A 20988-nucleotide genomic window follows, 5' to 3' on the forward strand; every position below is an offset into this window, starting at 1 on the left:
AAAAAACACAGCGAAACCACTGGTGGTGAGGATGAGATCTGGGCAGGAGGCACCCGGTGGGAGGGGCGCGTGGGGCTGCGGGGAGCCCCCCTTCCCGCGGCTGTAGGGCCGCCGGGGCGGGGCCCAGGCCTCCCCGCCCCTCGCATGACTACGCCCCGGCCCCGCAAGCCCGGGGCCCGAGGCGCGCAGCGCGCAGGATGCGCGGGGCTGCCGCGACCCTCCGTGGCAGTGCTAGGCCCGGGAGGCGGGCCTGGGTCACCACCGCGCCCCCGTGGAGCCGCGCAGGTGAGGTCCTGGGGCCCTGAGCCCATTCTATAGACGGGAAAGGAGAGGGGGAGTGGGCGCAGCCGGAGGTCGGGAGGCACCGTCTGGGTTGTCTGTGGAGCCCTTGGACCCTTCAGGGGCTTCCGCGCACAGATCGGAAGCCGGACGCAAGCGGCTGAAACCGGCAGCGGCTCCGTTTGCGAGTGGGAACCGGCCTCACCTGGTGGCACCTCGGGCGAGGTGGGTAAGGAGCCCGCTGCTTCGGTGCAGGAGGCGGCGGCCGCGTCTTCAGGGGCTCCCGCTGAGCCCCAGTCCCACGCTCCGGAAGGAGGAGCGCGCAGGCTGTTAAGTTACTTTTAAAGTGTTAGTTTCGACAATGTGCTGAAGAGGCTACACCTGCAGTGCGGGGGTTCGAACGTGGGCTTTGCATTCCTGTTTCCACGTCTGAGCACTTCAGAAACAGAAACCAAACCGGAACCCGGGTCTCAGCTGCCTCCAAGGTCGTGGGCACCGCTCCCCAGGGGCCTGGGCACGGGGTTCTAGCGTTCTGCACAGGAGGAAGCTGAGGTCTGGAGGGCGGGGGCTGGGTCAGGCCCCGGGGGAGCGTGCAGTTCCCCAGGACGGGGGCGGGCTGGAGTAGGGGGAAGTGGTGGCGGGGAAACTGAGGCACGGAAACTTAAGAGAGCTTGGCATCGTCCCCGCCAAGACTCTGTGACTTTGGTCTGCTTTGATAATGCATGTGATTCTTTAATTTGGTGCTAAGCGGGTCCCTTTGCTCCCGCTCTCCAGGAGGGCCTGTGAGCTGCTGCCTGAGGGAGACTTGCCAGAAGCGCCCCAGTGGTAGAGGGCCTGGGAGTGCCGAGGGGTCTGTTGTGTTTGCATACAAAATGCTGCTTGGGAAGGCACCTCTGTGGGGGATCTCAGCTCCTGGCCTGCCCTGACCTGGCTTGGCTCATCTCTGCTCTTCAGACCCCAGAACCTTTCAATGTTGTATGTGAGCACTGGCTAGGCACTGGGTCCCCTGCTGGGGAGTTTTGGGGTCCTCGTTACCCCCTGCCTGAGTTTCCCTGTGTGCTCTGCTGTCGTGGACCCGGTGGACCTGCCGCTAGGATTGTGCGGAGCTCAGCGAGGGCTTTAATCCTGAGGCAGGGTGGTCGTCTGGCACCAGCCCCGGTTTCTCCCCGTGAAGGGATGGAAGGAGGCTGTGGGTGTTGGGGACATTTTCACATCCCCTAAGGTGACCGCCATGTCACCCCTAAAATGGACCTTGGGGGAAACTCCTTGAGGGGGGGCAGGGTGCAGGAGGAGACTGACAGACCAGGGAGGGCTTGCTCTGTGGGCCTCCTTTGGGCTTCCTCTCTAGCTCCACCACTGAGCTTTGCTGCGCCCATGTTACAGAGGGGGAGAATGAGGCTCAGCTGGAGCTCATGTGAAGCAAGGGAGGCTGTGGGCCCCTGAGACCTGGCAGTAGCGTCGTGCGTGGTTGCTGGCTGCGTTGCTGGAGGAGGCATAGCTCTCTGGAGGTTGGAGGGACTGCGGTGGGGAGGTGGGGGCACACTCGGCCTCCACTGGAACCAGCCCAGTTCTGTCCTGGAGGGGAAGCCACGAAGTGAGGCGGCAGCGCAGGCTCGGAAACAGTTGTCACTCTCCGGAGGGAACGGAGCCTGTCTGAAGACAAGGTTTTGGGGCCACATGCCCAGCTGGGGTCTTGCTTGGGGTTCCACCCGCTGAAGGACCTGTAGGTGTGTAAGTTGCCCTTAGACCTCCAGGGAAATGGAGAGCTTGAGCAACATCACACAGGGGCTCACTGTCAAGGCGTCGTGAGGCTGGGTCCCAGAACTGCCTTCTGCTCCGTTCTCCGATCCTTGGCCAGCACCGCAGGGAACATTACAAGGTCAGGGTGTGGGGGCTGCGTGGGCGTCAGGAAGGAGGACAGAAAGGACTGGCCTGTGGTCCAAGGTTCCAGATAAAAGATTAACAAGCAAGGATAGTTCTGACTCCGCGGGCCGGGGGAGGCGCTGGCTGGATGGGCCCCACCCAGGCCAGACCTGCATTTCTCCGTGGACCAGGGTGAGGTGGGCTGAGCAGTTGTCAGGTAGGCCGGGTGGGGGGGGGGGGGTCTGCAGAACCACAGGGGAGTCGGGGTGGGGGGGTGCTTTTTAGATTTTGAAGATTTATTTGAAAGGCAGAACAGCAGAGAGAGATCTATCTGGGCCCGGCAGAAGCTGGGAGCCAGGAACTCCGTTTGGATGTCCCATGTGGTTTGTCAGGAACCTAAGCTCAAGGGACATCTTCTACCGCTCTCGCAGGCACGTTAGGGCAGGGATCCGGATTAGAAGTGGTGCAGCCAGGACTGGCAAGGTGGGTTGCTGGCATTACAGGCGGCGGCTGGACCACCCCACCACAATGCCGGCCCCTCGTGTGATTTTATTACTTGTTTGCATCAAATTCATTTACTTAATTTTTTCTGTTGATTTTCCCCCTCTCCTGTAAGATTTATTTGCATTAGGAAAAGTGGGCTTCTAGGAAGCAGTAAAAAAATGCCCCAGCACTGGGTATGAAGGGCGAGGGTTCAGGGCTGGCAGGGCCTCCAGCATGGTTCCCCATCTCCTCTTGAGGTGCTCCATGCTTAGAAGGGAGAATGGGGTGGCATTCAAGGCCAGCAGCAGTGTTCTTGCGGGTAGATTTTCAGTATGGAGGGCAGGTGGGATTTGCCTTGTTAGGCACAATTACAATGCAGGGCTGTCAAAATGTCAGGGGCAGATGGCAAGGGTCTTGGCTGGAGGGTTGCCAAGGAGTGGCAGGCGGTCGGGAGACCTGTCTGAATAATCCAGGTGGGCCTGGTTGTGCAGCCCTCAGGGACGTGGGGACCCAGAGCCTACCGACCCTGTCTGCTGGGCCTTGGTGATGGTATGAAATGTACCTGGATAAGGGTATGAGTGAACCTGCATTGACCAGAGCCCCTGGCACCATATGCCCACCTCTTCCTGTGGGAAGGGCCATCTGGAGGGGCTGAGGGTCAGGGAAAGCTCACACTTGGCATGAGCAGACCTCAGCTTGCTCATCTGGAAATAGAGTCAGCCTGAAGGAAGTATTGGCAAGAGACCCTATCTGTCCTGGGGTTTGTGTGTGAGGGAACTGTGAGCAAATCCTCTGGTGTCATGGGCTGAGGGGTGGGGTCCTGGTGGGCCTGAGCTCTTCTGAGCCCATGGAGTGGGAGTCTGGGGACTGGGGTCCCCTGCGAGGCTAGAATCCTGGGGTGCTTGGGATGTGGCCTTGTTAATATCCTACCTAGGGAGTGGTCCTGGGTGCCAGCCTCTGCTCCTTGGGCTTCCCAGGGCAGTCACCCTTCTTGCCCATCTCACAGATGGGGAAGCAGAAGATGAGTGAAATGAGGAATTTGGGCCTGGAGCCTGCTGCAGGAGAGCGAGCATGTCAGAATCAGGCTCCAGAACCGCAGCGTCTTAGAATCTTCCACTTTACTTTTAAAGGAAATGCCATGGCAGCCGTGGCAGCCATGGCAGTTGGGGCATTCTGCCTCCTGTGTGCTGGTGGCTGCATAGAAATAACATCTGGTACCAGGACTGCATTTAATGTCGTCCCCACCCCCATTGTGTGCCCCCAGAATCTACCACCCCTCCCTCCCTGAGCCCTTTGCACCCTCTGTTCACGCACTTTTACAGAGCTGGCCCTGATTTTGCTGGGTTTGTGTTCCAGATTGTGCTGCCCTTTTATTGAACTAGATGACAGGTCAGTAGGCTGGTGGCAGTCCCTTGTGGGTGGTGACTTCACCCTTCAAACCGTATGTTCATTGGTGAGACTCGTTACCGTGAGTGGGGCAGGCCCCGGACATCCTGGGGAGAGCCTGGCTCCGGGTTGTGGATGGTGCTCCTGGGAGCACGCTGGGCCTGTGCAGCTGTCTGAGAGCTGTGGCCCTCCCCCAGCGGAACCCGAGGCGACAGCTCAGGATGTGGCTGTTGACAGACCAAGTGCAAACCCAGACGGGCCCTCTCCATGCCCCACCCTCTCCCCACCCGGCCATCCATGCGGCTCTTTCTGAGATATACTTAGGGGAAGTCTAGTGGTTTCCTTGCTGGAGATGTTGTCATTTCACCCAGGCCCTGCCCCCCACTCCTGCCTGGCTGGGACTGTGTTTGCAGGTAGAGACACAGGCCCAGGGTGGGACATGACCAGGGGGTCCCCCCACTGTCTGGGTGTGGGTGAGGTGGTTCTGGCCGGGACTCACAGGCAGGTGGAAGATGAGGCATCTCTTGCCAGCCCCTAGTGGCTGCTATGGCTTGGTTCCGTGTGGGCACCTGCCACAAGTCAGTTCTGGAACAGCGGGAGTCAAATTTTTTGTTTTTTGTTTTTTTTAATTGGAAAGTCACATATACAGAGAGGAGAAAAGACAGAGAGGAAGATCGTCCATCCGTTGATTCACTCCCCAAGTGACCGCAACGGCCAGTGCTAAGCCAACTGGAAGCCAGGGGTCTGGAGGTTCTTCTGGGTCTCAAGGCTCTGGGTTGTCTTTGACTACTTTCCCAAGCCAAAAGCAGGAAGCTGGATGGGAAGTGGGGTTGCTGGGATTAGAACCAGCACCCATATGGGGTCCCGGTGTGTGCGAGGTGAGGACTTCAGCCACTAGACTACGATGCCAGACCAAAGGGAGTCAAGTGTTTATAACTAACACCCAACTGCATTCTCCCTGTGACACTGGCCCAGCCAGCTGGTCACTTGTACCCATTCCTCCTTCTCTTTGTCCACCTCTCCAGATGCTTGTTCAGCTTCAAAGGATGAATTTGTGCCTAGAGGCTGGGCTGTGGACCCAGCCAGGCACTGATGTAGGTGCCATCGGAGGCCACAAGTTCTTTTTTTTTTTTTTAAGATTTATTTATTTTATTACAAAGTCAGATATACAGAGAGGAGGAGAGACAAATAGGAAAATCTTCCATCCGATGTTTCACTCCCCAAGTGAGCCGCAACGGGCCGGTGCGCGCCAATCCAATGCCAGGAACCTGGAACCTCCTCCGGGTCTCCCACGCGGGTACAGGGTCCCAAAGCTTTGGGCTGTCCTCAACTGCTTTCCCAGGCCACAAGCAGGGAGCTGGATGGGAAGTGGAGCTGCCGGGATTAGAACTGGCGCCCATATGGGATCCCGGGGCATTCAAGGCGAGGACTTTAGCCGCTAGGCCACACCGCCGGGCCCGGCTACAAGTTCTTTCACCACCACCAGCCCAGCTCCTGCTGACCTCTCACTGCCTCTCCCCAACAGCTACTTCCAAACCTGTGCCTGAAGGGGCCCCTCTGGGAGGGCCACCAAGACAGAAAAATGAGGAAGTCACTGCTCTAAATCAGGGACCAGGAAGTAGTAGCACTGTGGCATCCTAGGAGGAATCATGTGGCTGGCCTGCGGCTGCCCATGCTGCAAGACCCCACACCCACAGCTCTGACCACCAAAGCCGTCCCGAGCCAGACACGAGTGCCCTGGAAGAGCCTGGTGGGGAGCAGTGTGTGACTGTCCCCTGTGAGGGCCTTTGCTCACCACTGCCTTGATGTCTACAAACACCGAGCTAGGGGTCAGATCTTAGAAGCCCAAAGCCTGACTCTGCTGCCTGCTGGGAGCAGCGTGACCAGTGGCCAGTGCAGGTCAGCTCTGGGTCTAGGGGTGGATGTGAAAGGCTCCTGGGTTAAAGATGCTCTCATAGGTATGGGAAACTTTAGGATGTAGGTCCTGATGGGAGGTGCTGAGCTCACAATGGTTGTGACCTTGGAAGGGCCTTCTGTGGCCGTCAGAGTTTTGCTGGAGGGTTGTCAGGAGAGACTCTATTCACCCCATGACCCCCTCCATGTGTTCTGCCGTTACCATCTCCTGCCTTTGCAGAGCTCGAAGAGCGACCGCCTCGTCTTGGATGCGAAGCTCCAAAGCCGTGAGCCAAATGAGGCTAGCAAGGTGTTCCACAGGGATGGGCAAGCTAACGCGCCTGGGTTACAGAAGGTAGCTGAGGCCAGGGCTTCAGTTCCTCACACCGCATCCTTAGGCAATGCTAGCCCACTGACCCCTCCTGCACAGACCCTCCCTCTCAGCACCCCAGCCCCCGGAAGCTATTTCTGTTTCTTATGTTCTCCCACCAACCTGGGGGCTGGCATGTTTTTTGTTGTTGCTGTTGTTGTTGTTGTTGTTTTTAAAGATTTATTTATTTTTATTATTGCAAAGTCAGATATACAGAGAGGAGAGACAGAGAGGAAGTTCTTCCGTCCGATGATTCACTCCCCAAGTGACCAAACAGCCGGTGCGCGCCGATCCGATGCCAGGAACCAGGAACCTCTTCCAGGTCTCCCACACAGGTGCAGGGTCCCAAGGCTTTGGGCTGTCCTCGATTGCCTTCCCAGGCCACAAGCAGGGAGCTGGATGGGAAGTGGAGCTGCCGGGATTAGAACCAGTGCCCATATGGGATCCCGGGTGCGTTCAAGGCGAGGACTTTAGCCGCTAAGCTACGCCGCCAGGCCCGGCTGGCGTGTTTTTATCTTGACCCAGTAGAAGGTTAAAAAAAAAAGTATCTGAAATGGCCTCTGTGATTGGGGCTGGGCCACGCAGGAGCCAGGAGCTTCTTCTAGTCTCCCACATGGGTGCAGGGGTCCAGGCACTTGGGCCATTCTCCCCTGTTTTCCCAGGTGTGTTAGCAGGGTGCTAGGTCAGAATTTTTGCAGCATCTGGCATTTGAAGCAGCACTCAGATGAGATGGTAGCACTGTAGGAGGCAGGAAGCCAGTTATAGCACCATGTAGGCCCTAGTGTTTTTTAAAAAGATTTGTTTATCTTTATTGGAAAGTCAGATATACAAAGAGGAAGACTTGCTGTCTGCTGATTCACTCCCCAAGTAGCCACAACAGCCAGAGCTGAGCTGAGCTGAAGCCAGGAACTCAGAGCCTCCTCCCGGTCTCCCACGCGGGTGCAGGGTCCCAAGGCTTTGGGCCGTCCTCAACTGCTTTCCCAGGCCGCAGGCATGGAGCTGGATGGGAAGTGGAGCAAAAGGACATGAACTGGCGCCCATATGGGATCCTGGTGTTTGCAAGGCGAGGATTTAGCCATTGAGTCATTGCACCAAGCTGTGTCTTAGGTCTTGATGTATATTTCTCCAACTGAAAAATATTTTCCTCACAGGGGGTGGCACTTGACTCAGTGAGTACCTGGGTTCAAGTCTCTGTTGTTTCTAATCCTGCCTTTGCCGTACATACCCTGGGAGACGGTGTGTGCTTGGGTCCCTGCCACCCGTGTGGGGTCCAGGCTCCTGGCTTGGGCCTGAGCCAGCCCTGGCTATCATAGGCATTTAGAGAGGAACCAATAGCTGGAAGATCTCTTTTGTCTTTGTTGCTCTGCTTTTCAAATAGAAACCGTTTTAATGGCTTTGTTGAAGTATTCACCTACTATACAGTTCCCCCATTTGAAGTCTACAACTCAGTAACTTGGAGTGCACTCACAGACATGCGCAGTTGTCACCCTCTCAAATGCAGAGTAGTTTTATTTTCCTGAAAAAGACCCCACCACCCTGAGCAGTCACCACTCAGCTCTCCCAGCAGCCAGCCTTTGGCATCCACCTGCTTACTTTCGGTTTCTGGATTTGCCTGTGTTGGGTATGGTGTACAAATAGGATGCAGATGAGCGCATGGGGCCTTTGGGACCCGTTTCTTTTCTCAGTGGAATGTTTTCAAGGTTCATCTGTGGGTTAGTGCTTACTTCCTTTGTACTGTTGTAGAGTATTCCATTGAATGGATGGACTGTGCTGTACTGATCCATGTATGAGTAGACAGACATTTAGGTATTTCAACTTTTTGGTTACTATAAATAATATTGCAATGAATATTCTTGAGAGACTTTGTTAGTGCTGTTGTTTTACAGCTTTTATTCATTTGGAAGGCAGAGACAGAAAAAGAAATCAGTCCTCCTAGCCCACGTGGGGACAGTGACCCAGCGGCCTGAGTCATCACCTGGCACCTCCTAGGGTTGAGTGGGAAGTGGAACCAGGACTGGGAACCTTGACTCTTGATGTGAGATGCACCAAACACCTTCCCCCTGGTGTATGAGTTTTTTGGGGACATGTATTTTCTCTTCTCTTAGAGGAATTTTATATAGCTCTGAAAAATTACCAGACTGTTTTCCAGAGCCACGGCACCCTCTGACAGTCCAGCAGCACCTGAGGCCCCCGTCTCTCCTCCTTCTCCCCATACTTGCTACTGTCTTTTGCATGTATGGGTGACTTAGTGAAGTAGCAGCCGTTGTGGTTTAATTTGCCTTTCCCCAAAGGTTAATAATGTTGAGTTTTTTTCATATGCCTCTTGGCAGCCTTTGGAATGTCTTTAAAGAAATGTCCATTCAGATCCTTGGCTCATTTTAAAATGTGGTCATCTGTTACAGTTGAGTTGTAATCATTTTTTAAAGTTTATTTTTTTTATTTGAAGCATAGACAAACAGGCAGATTTTCCATCCCCTGGTTCACTCCCCAGAGTGAACAGACCAGGAGGCCAGGAGGCCAGGAGGCCAGGACCCTGTCCAGGTCTCTCACATGGATGGTAGGAAGTCACGTGAGCCATCCCTCAGTATCGCCCAGGAAAGTTGGATCACAGGTGGAGGCAGGACTCGATCTCGGGCACTCAGGGCTGCAATGTGGACCCACCCCAAACGACAAGTCTCTTATCAGATATATGATTGACAGATGTTTTCCCTACCAGCGAAAGTAATCTTTTTACTTTATTGTGTATATATTTGAAGCACAAATAATAATTTGATTTGGGTAGGAAGGATCAAGGGTTAGGGGAAGGTAAGTGGGACCGTTGTTTCCACCTTTGCTTTTTCTTCCTCCTGTATTGGGGAAAAGGAGGTGATAAGGGGAGAAGCTGCACCCAGCCTCCCAACTGCCTCAGTACCCGGGGATGGGGTATGGCCACCCGATGGCATCCAAGAGTCTCCAGTGTGAAGCGGAAGCACAAATATTTCTAACAATATCCAGTCTGTTATTGTTATTATTATTATTATTATTCTGTTATGTTGGTATTGTATCTAAGAAATCATAGCCTAAAGTCATAAAGATTTACTCCTATGTTTTCTCCTAAGAGCTGCATGATTTTAGCTCTTAGATTTGGATCTCTGAATCATGATGTATAAATTTTAGTGTATAGTGTGAGGTGGAGAAAGCAACTTCATTTTTCACATGTTGTCTCAGCATCCGTTATTGAAAACCTGTTCTTCCCCATTGAATTGTCTCAGCAAAGTGGCTGTGAATGTGAGCATTTATTTCTAGACTTTCAATCCTACCTGCATTGTATGTATGTCTACCCTTAATGTTGGTACCTAACTGTTTTGATGACCATAACTTTGCAGTACGCTTTGAGATTGAGATGTAGGCGTTCCTCTGTCATTCCTTTTTCAGGATTGCTTTGACTATTCCACATCCTTTGTGTTTCCATATGAGTTTCAAGATACCTAGTCAGTTTTCACAAAACTAGCCAAGATTCTCAGGGATTCAGCAAGGTGGAAGGATAGTACCGCACATAAAAATCAATTCTATTTCACTGTAGTATCTATGAGCAAATCTATAGATCAACTTGGAGGATATTTCTTTTTCATGTATTGTAAGATTTTTTTTAATTGGAAAGGCAGATATACCAAGAGAAGGAGAGACAGAGAGAAAGATCTTCCATCCACTGGTTCACTCCCCAAGTGGCTGCACGGCCAGAACTGAACCGAACCGAAGCCAGGAGCTTCTTCCAGGTCTCCTACATGGGTGCAGGGTCCCAAGGTTTTGGGCCATCCTCAACTGCTTTCCCAGGCCACAAGCAGGGGGCTGGATGGGGAGTGGAGCAGCTGGGATATGAACTGGTGCCCATATGGGATCCCACCGCATGCAAGGTGAGGACTTTAGCCACTAGGCTACGGTGCCGGGCCCCCTTTAAATGTATTTTTATTTTATTTGAAAGACAGAGTGAGAAAGAGTGATCTTGCACCTACTGATTCACTCCTCAAATGCCTGAAACAACCAGGGCTGGGCCAGACTGAAGCCAGGAACCAGGAACTCCATCCTGGTCTCCTGCCTGGGTGGCAGAGGACTAAGCACTTGGACCATCTTGTATCACCTTCTTAGGTGCTTTAGCAGGAAGGTGATGCATTGGAAATGGAATCCAGCACTCCAGTAGAGCATGCCAGCCTTGCGCGTGGTGGCTTATCGCACTATATCACACCAGTCCCTGTGGTTGATTATTATATATAACTTGGTTTAACTATTTAGGTCACAGTAGTTTTTAAAGAGTTTGTAAGTCTGTTCTATGTATAAAATCATGTCATATAATGGAGCTTTGTATGCCTTTTCTTGCTTATTCTCCCTGTTTCCTGGATTTTGAGCCAGTTGTTTTTCTTTTCTAATATTCTCTTCTGCTGCTGTGTGTTGTTTTAGAATAAGTGTCGTTTATGTAGAAAAGAGATGCAAGGGCCTGGCGCGGCATGGCCTAGTGGCTAAAGTCCCCGCCTTGAACATGCCAGGATCCCATATCGGCACCGGTTCTAATCCCTGCAGCTCCACTTCCCATCCAGCTCCCTGCCTGTGGCCTGGGAAAGCAGTATTGGATGGCCCAAAGCCTTGGGACCCTGCACCCGCATGGGAGACCTGGAAGAAGTTCCTGGCTCTTGGCTTTGGATCGGCACAGCACTGGCTGTTGCAGTCACTTGAGGGGTGAATCATCGAATGGAGGATCTTCCTCTCTGTCTCTCCTCCTCCTCTCTGAATATCTGACTTTGCAATAATAAAAATCAATAAATCTTTAAAAACCAAATTAAAAGAAAAGAAAAGAGACTAGACCTCTGTTGCACGTGCCTGCTCCCCACTTCTTATTGTGCTGCCAGATTAGCAGTCTTCAAACCTACAGCCCACCAGTGGGCATCTGGGCAATGCAGCCTACCGCTCTGAGCTTGCAGTGGTAAAGACTTCTTCCCTCTGCTCCTGTGGTGTTGTGACGAGTGTTACAGGAGGGACAGCTGAGGAGCTGGGGAGCTTGGCTGTGTCACATCAGGCTCACTGAGTAGCCAGACATCCTTGCCTGGCCCCCAGGGAACAGTTCTGGCTGGAGGTGTCAAGCCTGGAGGTCAGGTTGGTCAGGCCACAGCGGGCTGGTGTGGAATGTTGGAATCCATGGAGCTCTGTGTGCCCAAGCCTCTGTCTCCATCATCTTGTCTTTGCAGGCACAAAGCCAGCAGGCTTGCCTCTGCTGCAAGCTACTGGTCAATCTTTGTCTCAGCACCCAGTAGGCACAGTACAACCTGCTGGGCCTATGCAGTCAGTGCTCAAAAATTAGAAACATCTAATTAGGGACCAGCTTTGTGGCACAGCAGGTTAAGGAGCTGCTTGAGATGCTGGCATTCCGTGTCCGTGTGCTGGTTTGTGTTATGCTGCTCTGCCAATCCAGCAACTGCTAATACACCTGGGAGGGTAGTAGATAGCCCAATTACCTGGGCTCCTGCTGCCCACAGAGGAATCCCAGGTGGAGTTCCTGGCTTCGGCTTGGCCAGCCCCAGCATTGTATCCATTTGGGGAGTGGATGAAGGGCTTTCTCTGTACTCTGCCTTTCGAATAAATACAATAAATATTTTTTAGAAAGATAGAAAGGAAGAGTTCCTTGCGTCCAGGCACCAGGAGACCTGCTAGAGGCTTAACAGTGTCATCATTGGTGCCCGGCCCTAGGGACAGCAGATCAGACTAGAGGCCTCTCACTCAGTAGAGGGCTTTGGTGCTGTGACAAGGAGCCAGTTGCCAAGGGACACAGAGCATGAGGAAACTCAAGAGAAAAGAATTCTGTGCCTCACGCTTTGGGAGGCTCCAATCCAAGGTCTGACAGTTTTAACTCATTGCCTTGGCATCTGATGAAGATGGTGGTGGTAGAGTGTGTGGGTCACATGACACTCCGCCTTTATCACCAGTCCCCTCCCCGAGGGGGGGGGGAGATACCATTAATGCTGTAAGGCCCTCCCACTTAAGACTTGGCTTTGCGAGTCCTGCATGAATTCCAGAGCCAGATCACGTGCAAAACTGGCAGTGTGTGGGAGGAAGTGACATTGACTGCATCTCTGCCTACAGTGGATGAGTTGTGTGGCCTCAGTAGGCGACAGCACCTCCTCCCCCGTTTGCTGTTATCTGCTGTAGTGATATGTGGTGGGTTGGCATGCAGAGTGATGAGGTAGCACTTGTAAAACATGCATAGCGGTGTCCGGTACCCAGTCAGCCTCTTCTAAGTGCCAACTGCTGTCATTACTGTGTTATAAACATTCTTGGGACTGGAGAGACTTGCCTGGCTGTCAGGTCTCTTCATGCCCCATATCAGAGTGCCTAGGTTTGATAACCTGGCTCTGTCTGCTGCCTGCCCGCTTCACAGACCATGGCAGACGGTGGTGATGGTTTCTGTGCTTGGGTTCCTGCTGCCCAAATTGAAACCCAGGTTGAGTTCCTGGCTCCTGGCTTCAGCCTGACCCAGCTCTGACCTTTTCTGGGCTCTCCTCTTCTGCTTTCCCAGGCGCATTATTAGCAGGGAGCTGGTCCGGAAGTGGAGCAGCCGGGACTTGAACCTGCACTTTGATATGGGATGCTGGTGTCACAGGCTGCAGCTTAAGCAGGAAGTGTTGCTCATTCATTCACACCTGCATGCATGCAGTAAACCTAGTAGGATAGTACATGGAAGACCCTGGTGTCCCTGACCCTGACCCCCCCTGCCTGGGGAAGGGTTGGATTTATTGTACTAGGTGTGGAAAGGTTGGTGAGACAGCACTGTGGAGTGCCCTGTGGATATTTTCCTAGAGGATCCCCATCTGTTACCTTGTTGTGTTCTTTGCATGCTAAGCCCCCCTCCCCGATCAGAACCCTATGGTACAGTGATGCTGGGCTCCTGGGAGTCTGTAAAATGTTCCCAGGCTCAGGGAGTCTCTGAGAACAAGGGCATCTGTTAGGGTCAGGTCCTAGGAGGAACAAATTCCAAGGTGGAGCCCTCCATCCCTTCCAGGAGGGACAGCCAGGCTCCGGGGCCTTCCCTCACGGGGCCCAGACCCCACCCAGTATGGCTTCAGCGCGTGATCAAGGCTGGCAGTATGTTCCGGCAGTGGTTGTGGGTGAGGGACCCAGGAGCCTAAGGATAGGTTCTCAGGCACCAGTGCTGGAAAGCAGACCTGTGACCCCTAGGAAATGCACCTGTGTTCTGGATGCTGGGAAGCCGCTGTGTTCACTGAGTGGTGAGAACTGGGCCATCCCTCTGAATCTCTGGTCACAGCTTCTCCAGTCTGCCACTCTGCCAGCTCCTATACACCCTGCAAACCCTGCTTCAATGGTACCCTTCTTGGGGGGAGCCTTCCCTGATAGCCCCACCCCCAGATGTAGTTGAAACAGACCCTTGCCTCTGCTGCCAGTGCCTCCTGGCCTCCCCTAGGGGTGGGCTTGCTGAGGGCCAGGCCTGGCCGGGCTGCCCCCAAGGAACTCGATGGTGTCTCCTTCCCAGCCATGCCGCTGCAGGAGTCGCTGGGCTTCAAGGTGGCCGTGATTGCCTCCATCGTGAGCTGTGCCATCATCCTGCTCATGTCCGTGGCCTTCCTCACCTGCTGTCTCCTTAAATGCATGAAGAGGAGTGAGCAGCGGCGTTCTAACAGGTACGTGGCATTGCCTGGGGCTGGGCTGGGCTTGAGGGAGCATTCCAGGCATGGGAGGAGCGGACAGAACTTTCAGTGCTGACCCAGGCCTTCTGGTTAGCAAGCAAGCCCAGTGGTGCACTGGTAGTCATGGCAGGGCAATGCCCAGGCTTGTGAGGCATTTAGCCGGGCAGTGGGGACTCTGAGGACCCTTCAACCTGTGCAGAGCATGGTACAGCCATCAAAAGTAGAATTGGGGAACATGACCCATCTTTCTGCTGCTTTCCAGCTACCAGTGCAAGCTTTATAAGAAACTGACTGCCAGGCCTGACACACCACACACACACCACACACATATCACCAGCAGCCCTGCACCTTGCGGGCAGCACCCAGGCTCTGTGGAGCACACAGCTGCCTCCATGCACTGAGGCTAGGGGTGCACGCATGCTCAGGGCCCTTCTTCCTGACTCCTGCACAGGTCAACCCAGCTGTGGCACCAGCTGAGAGGTGAGGACCTGGAGACAGTGCAGGCTGCGTATCTGGGCATCAAGGGCCTCAACTTCAACAACAGCAACAGCAGCCCAAGGAACCAGCGTGCTCAAGCGCATGACAATCACAGCTTCACCAGGTGAGCAGGGGCTGGGATGGGAGTGGCTGCACCACGGGCATCCCAACTCACCCTCCAAAGGTGGTCCTTCTAGTCCCCTGATGTAACTGTGATGTCCTGGCACTCGGGGTCTGCACGCTCCTCTCTCTTCCCCCACCCCACACCTGTGTTGCCATCAGCGCTGGCTGGACACCTGCAGTCCAGGATCATGTGCAATCCTGGACCACCATAGAGGGGCTTTCCTGGCATGGGCTTCTGAGTTCTGGCCAGTGATCTTTTTTTTTTTTAAGATTTATTTATTTTTATTACAAAGTCAGATATACAGAAAGGAGGAGAGACAGAGAGGAAGCTCTTCCATCCTATGATTCACTCCCCAAGTGAGCCGCAACGGCCAGTGCTGCGCCGCTCTGAAGCCAGGAACATGGAACCTCTTCCGGGTCTCCCATGCAGGTGCAGGGTCCCAAGGCTTTGGGCCGTCCTCGACTGCCTTCCCAGGCCACAAGCAGGGAGCTGGATGGGAAGTGGAGCTGCCAGGATTAGAACTGGCGCCCATATGGAATCCCGGGGCTTTCAAGGCGAGGACTTTAGTCGCTAGGCCATTCCGCCGGGCCCTGACCAGTGATCTTGAACAGAGATACCCACCTCGCTCTGTCTGGTGTTGACCAAGCTGAGTTATACATTTCTGAGCAGGCGTACATGCAGATGTCACACACTGGCCAGGTTGTCCCTGCTGGGGCTGCTGCTGGGGTCTCTTGGTTGAGACGAGTCTCCAGGTCCCCTACTTTCAGTATGTGAAAAAGGGCTCAGCATCCGGTATGGCCCTGCTGGGCCTCTCAGGTTGGGGCTGAGGCACCGTGGCCTTGGTCATTCTGTTGCGATTCTACAGAAAAGGCATCAGCTCTTTTCGTATCTCTTCTTTTTTTCTTTCTTTTTTTGTTTTTGTTGTTGTTATTTTGTTTTTGTTTTGCTGTCTTAACATCACTCTGAATTCTTGGATTTTTCTCTCACCTAAAACTTGTTTTGGGAAAATGTCACAAGTACATAAGTGTGTACTTGTCACAAGTGTGCGGGACTCCCTGGCTCTCTCCCACCTTACAGTCACCTGTTTGGCCCAGCCTTGTCGCTGCCCTGCATGCTTTCCATGGGCTCCAAGGCCAAGTTAGTGTCCCCTGACATGCCACCTTGCGCGGGGGTCCCAGGCTTATGTCCTACCTCTCTGGGGGACCCTGAGGTCAGCACTGTTCCAGGAGCCCCACTCATACGGGTGGATCAGGGACCATGATGCCAATGCTGCCCGGATACTTCCATTAAGTCTGCATGTGTGCCCCTGCTCCCCACCCAAGGGAGAGCTCAGGGAGCACTGGCCACTAAGGTCATTGTTGTTCTTGTCCCAGGACACCGGGACAAAGGCCGTGGCCTGTGCCATCCTGTGTGCATGAGAGACATGCTGGAACCGGCCAGTGGCTGCGGGAAAACAGTCCTCTTTCCTGTTGCCCCACCCAAAGCCCCAAGTGCCTGTGAGGTCATAGAGGCCGCAGCAGACACGCCACCTGCAGCCTCTGGCCACAGCTGGCTACAGCCTGGCCCGAGGCCACCTCCCTCTCATTCTTAGCAGCTACCTATCTTGGTCTCTCCTCTGCTGTTAATCACTCAGAACCACAGACTGGCTAAGCTGTAAAGGAAGCAGGTTTATGTGGCTCCAGCTCTGCTGCACGGGAGGACAGCATCTAGCAGTGGCCTTGATGGCAGGGCATTGTTTGGGGAGAGACAGGGCGTGTGCACCTTTGTGTGGGCTGAGCGTGTGTGCACCTGTGTATGGAGTATACACATGTGTGTCCACCTTTGTACAGAATGAGCACGTGTGTGTGGAGTGTGCATGGCAGTGTGTGCCCGTGTGTGTTTCTCTACTGATCTCCTTTTACAGACTCTCCAGGGCTTCCCCATGATGACTTCATCCACTCACCATCACCTCCCAAAGGTTGCACCTCACACTGTTTCCGATGTTCTAAGATCCCTTTAGATCTCCGCAAGGAACCTGTCAGGCTGTGGGGGTGTGTCTTTGTGCTTCAAGCTATTGTTTGTTTCATTCTCTCAGAAAATTATCTTATTTAGTTGAATTGCAGAGAGGAAGACATACAGAGATCTCCCGTCCAGTGATCCAGTCCCCAAATGCCCATGATGGTTGGGCTGGACCAGGCCCAAGCAGGGAACACAATTCAGATCTCCCATGTGGGTGGCAGGGACCAGCCATTGGCACCATCACCCAGTGCTTCGCAGGGTGTGCATTAGCAGAGGTTAACAGTAAGAGAAAACAGCCAGGACTCAAACTCAGACGCTTTAGTTGTGGTCCCCAAGCAGCATCTTAGCCACTGAACCACATGCCAACAGCACCTCTTGGGAGAGCCTAGGAAGGAACCGAGATCTTTGTCCAGGATTCCAGGACAAGCAAGTTCAGCTCCATTCCTACCATAGCCATGGAGCCTGTGAGCATTCCTGCTGTGCCTGCTCGCTGCTACCTGTGCCGCAGGTGTTTGCTGTGGAGGGAGGCCTGTTTTCTCCACACCTGGCCAGTGGGAGTCACTCATTGGCTGTGCTGGATTGACCTGCTGATGCTTTCCTCCTAGCGACTGGGGGCCCCTTGACTAAGAGGAGAGCCTGGCCTGGTGCAAGTTTCCCGGGGCTTTTTAGACTCCTGCCTTTGTGTGTAGTCACATTTCCTAGGCTGCTTTCAAAGCCTCTTCCTTTCCCCTCTGAGATCCTGTCCTCAGTACAGAGCTGCAACAGGATTGACCTGTGTCCCCACCAGGAAAGTCCCTCGGGGAGGGGCAGTGTGGGCCCTGCCTGCTGGCCCCATCTGTGGCTGGCCTGAACGGGAAGTTCAGGGATTCCAGGGCTGCCAGCTGTTAGACCTAAGGACTTGTGCTGTGCACAGATGGGCACCTCCCCATGGAGCGGGAGAGGCCTCAGGGTGGGGTGCCTGAGGGTGCCCAGAGGGGCTTTAGGAGGCAAGTCCAGAGGCCACTCAGGGTCAACTCCAGTCATCCAGCTCTAGAAACAGGAAGTAGAAGTGAAGCCACGAGGGGGTAGCAAGGAATGCTTGGAGCAGGCTTCTCCCAAGCTCTCCCTCACGTGGGGACCCCTACTTAGCATTCTGCTCAAGTTGGTAGGGACTTCGATTCTGGCTGTGTTGTGGGGTGTGTGAGAGATCACACTGGACCCAAGTGTAGGATGTTAGGAGGAATCTACTACCCAAGCTTGGTGACAGCAGCTCCCGCTACGCTCCAGGAGCCATTGTGCTGAGCAACGAAAGTCAGGGTTTTTTTTTTTTTTTTTTTTTTTTTTTAAAGATTTATTCATTTTATTACAGCCAGATATACAGAGAGGAGGAGAGGCAGAGAGGAAGATCTTCCGTCCGATGATTCACTCCCCAAGTGAGCCGCAACGGGCCGATGCGCGCCGATCCGATGCCGGGAACCTGGAACCTCTTCCGGGTCTCCCACGCGGGTGCAGTGTCCCAATGCATTGGGCCGTCTTCAACTGCTTTCCCAGGCCACAAGCAGGGAGCTGGATGGGAAGTGGAGCTGCCGGGATTAGAACCGGCGCCCATATGGGATCCCGGGGCTTTCAAGGCGAGGACTTTAGCCGCTAGGCCACGCCGCCGGGCCCGAAAGTCAGGGGTTTTTAAGCCCTCATCCTGCAGCCAGATTGAGAGCCACGCAGTACAAAGTTTCCATGTACAGGAGACAGGAAGGGAGTTACCAGAGCCCAGAGTTTTCCTATAGTTAACTAACCTAAGGTAGCACAACAGAAAGCAGGAGGGGCCAGGTGTGCGCAGCCTCCAGAGAAATGTCCATGCTGTCAGGTGTTGCAAATGGTGCAGAAGACAGAAGGGGCAGGATGCACTTTTTGTGCCTGCAGTTAATCTGAATGGTGCCAGAGGAGGCAGGAAGGACGTGGTTTGAAAACTCCATTTCTGTCTGCTGTCAATTAACCTGACACGCCATGCGTGCCATCAACGGGGGTGCGCCAGTACAGCTCTATCCACCGTGGTACATCACCTGCCTCTCAAGCAAGGCCCAGGCTGCCCAGTGGGTCCTCAGTTGTCCTTCTGGAGGGCAGGTTTGCCCTTTGCCCTTGCTCTGCTTTCATTAACCCTTTCCTGAGGCATGCCAGGCCCTTGCACACATTCACTCTTAATCTTAAAGAGGACCCCATTTTGCTGGTAAAGAACTCTATGGTCTGGATTCCCTTAGTCCAGCAACTCACTCACCCGGCGCCTCCCTTCTCTCCCTTCCTTTCCCCTCTGCTGACCCATTTAACTTACTCGCTGACCTGACAGGTCATTTCTTGATCCCTATGCCTAGAGTTGTTTTTGTGTTGTGTTGTTTTCTGAGGATTCGGTGTGGGTGGAGTTGTGCTCCCATAAGGCTTACTGGAGACCTCTATGCCTGAGGGGAAGACACTGGGGTACAGGGAGCACGTGAGAACCTGGGCTAGGAGGGGCAGAGTGACCAGATGCCCTAGTAGAAGGGGTGCAGCCAGGGTCCTGTGAGCCTGACAAGTGGTGGATTTGTGTTTGGGGCTGCAGGAGCTCCAGAAATGTGGAGGGTGCTGAAGGAGGTGGGCTGGCAGGGGGAAGGATGGGTTCTCCTCCTTGGATACTCCAGGCCCAGCAGCAGCAGGCTGCTGGAGGTTTACATATCTGCTGCATAAGCCCTGGCAGCCCCTTCCTGCCTCCTAGCATCTGGGGCCCAGGCCACCCCCTGCTCCTGTGAAGGAGGGACACGAGGCCCAGTTGGCAGCAGGACCTGGGGGAAGATACATCAGGCCTCCAGCCCGCGGACAGTGGTCTTCCCTGGCGCCCAGATCCTCGTACGGGTGCCCCTTTTTCCCTTCCCCCAGCTCATGCCTTTTCTCCCCCACAGAGAGCTCGAGGGCATCAGGGACCTGGACGGTGTGACCCCCAGCGTGGACAAGGACCTCAGGAGCCTTGCACTTGGTGCTGTGAGTCCCAGCGGCCCCTCCAGCAGCTCCCACGCCTGCGTGATGGTGCACACAGAACAACTGGGGCAGACCCTCTCTGCACCCGGGCCAAGCACAGCTCACTTTCCAGGATGACCACGCTGCCAGAACCAGTGTCACCATCCACACTGGGAGAGCCAGGCTGACTGACCACCCAGTGGACCATCCGCGACGGAACGTGTCTAGCTGGAGACTGGTCTGGGAAGTCAGCCTCTGGGTGGAAGGCCTCCCGGGGTTGCCTTGGTGCTGAGCGCTGGGGGCCCGACGGGGCGTGGTCGGTCCCGAGCAAGCCCAGCTGCAGTGATTTTATAGTGGCTCATTCGCAGCTCCTGCTTGGGTTAGCACAGTGGTGCAGCCTCCCTCTAACCAGGGTTCCTTAGAGACTGGGAGACATTTCAGGCAGATCTAGTTTTTGTGTAGTAGATTAAGAGCAATAAACTTCCTTTCAGCAACTGCAGGTAGTGATCTTGGCCTCTTGCTCAGCAGAACATACCCCTATGGAACTGAAGTCCCACGGAGGACTCCATGCACCCTGTTAAGACTTTTTGTTTATTTTTATTGGAAAGTCAGATATACAGAGAGGAGAGACAGGGAAGATGATCTTCCGTCCGCTGATTCACTCCCCAATAGACACAACAGCTGCAGCTAAGCTGATCCGAAGCCAGGAGCCTGGAGCTTCCTCCAGGTCTCCCACGCAGGTGCAGGGTCCCAAGGCTTTGGGCTGTCCTCAACTGCTTTCCCAAGCCACAAGCATGGAGCTGGATGGGAAGCGGAGCCATGGAAATACATACCAGTGCCCATATGGGAACCCGGTGCATATAAGATGAGGGCTTTAGCCACTAGGCCACGCCACCGGGCCTATGGTGCAGTTCTGATGCTGAGAGATACAGAGGTAGAGGGGTCGCTGACCTGAGGTCTGGTCCCCCCAACCGAACCACCTCGTAGTGACACAGCAGTGCAGTTGCTTGTTATTCCATCAGTGCACTGAATCTCCCAGGCCCTGCTGGGCAATAGTCACTTGAAGTGTCTCCTGTCAGCCCATGGCTCACACATGGGTCTTGTTGAGGCTGGGCCATGCTCAGGTCCTGGGCTGTGCCTGGCTGCCAGGAGTGACCTCATGTGTGTGAGGTGAGACTCCCGGGGCATGCCCCAGCTGGAGGCCTTGTGTTTGGCCATCAAGACCCTGACCTTGGCCCTCATACCCTGTTGTTTTCTGCTGTGTTCTGTTCATCAGGAGCCAAGTAAGCTCCAGTGATGGGGGAATGCTGGACTTCACTGCCTGGTAGGGGTCCTGGGTCTGGTTTCTGTTACTGTGACAACATACCAAGGCAAGCTACTTGTGAAGATATTCTTATCCTTTTTAACTCTTGGTTCTGAAGGGTCAAGAGCAGGGTGCCTGTATCAGCCTAGCTCTGGTGAGGCCCTCAAGGTGGATGGTAGGAAAG

General features: G+C 54.2%; 1 protein-coding gene across 1 annotated transcript; it reads left to right on the forward strand.

Moving 5' to 3' along the window:
* Nucleotides 1-128: 128 nt before the first annotated feature.
* SUSD3 (sushi domain containing 3) lies at nt 129-20000 on the forward strand. The gene is made up of 4 exons (XM_058672473.1): nt 129-285; nt 13788-13935; nt 14393-14542; nt 19447-20000. Exons 1-4 carry the CDS (start codon nt 198-200, stop codon nt 19637-19639), a joined length of 579 nt encoding a protein of 192 aa, XP_058528456.1. The 5' UTR covers nt 129-197; the 3' UTR covers nt 19640-20000.
* Nucleotides 20001-20988: the final 988 nt, after the last annotated feature.

This window comes from Ochotona princeps, chromosome 14, assembly GCF_030435755.1.
Source record: "Ochotona princeps isolate mOchPri1 chromosome 14, mOchPri1.hap1, whole genome shotgun sequence".
NCBI lineage: Eukaryota > Metazoa > Chordata > Mammalia > Lagomorpha > Ochotonidae > Ochotona > Ochotona princeps.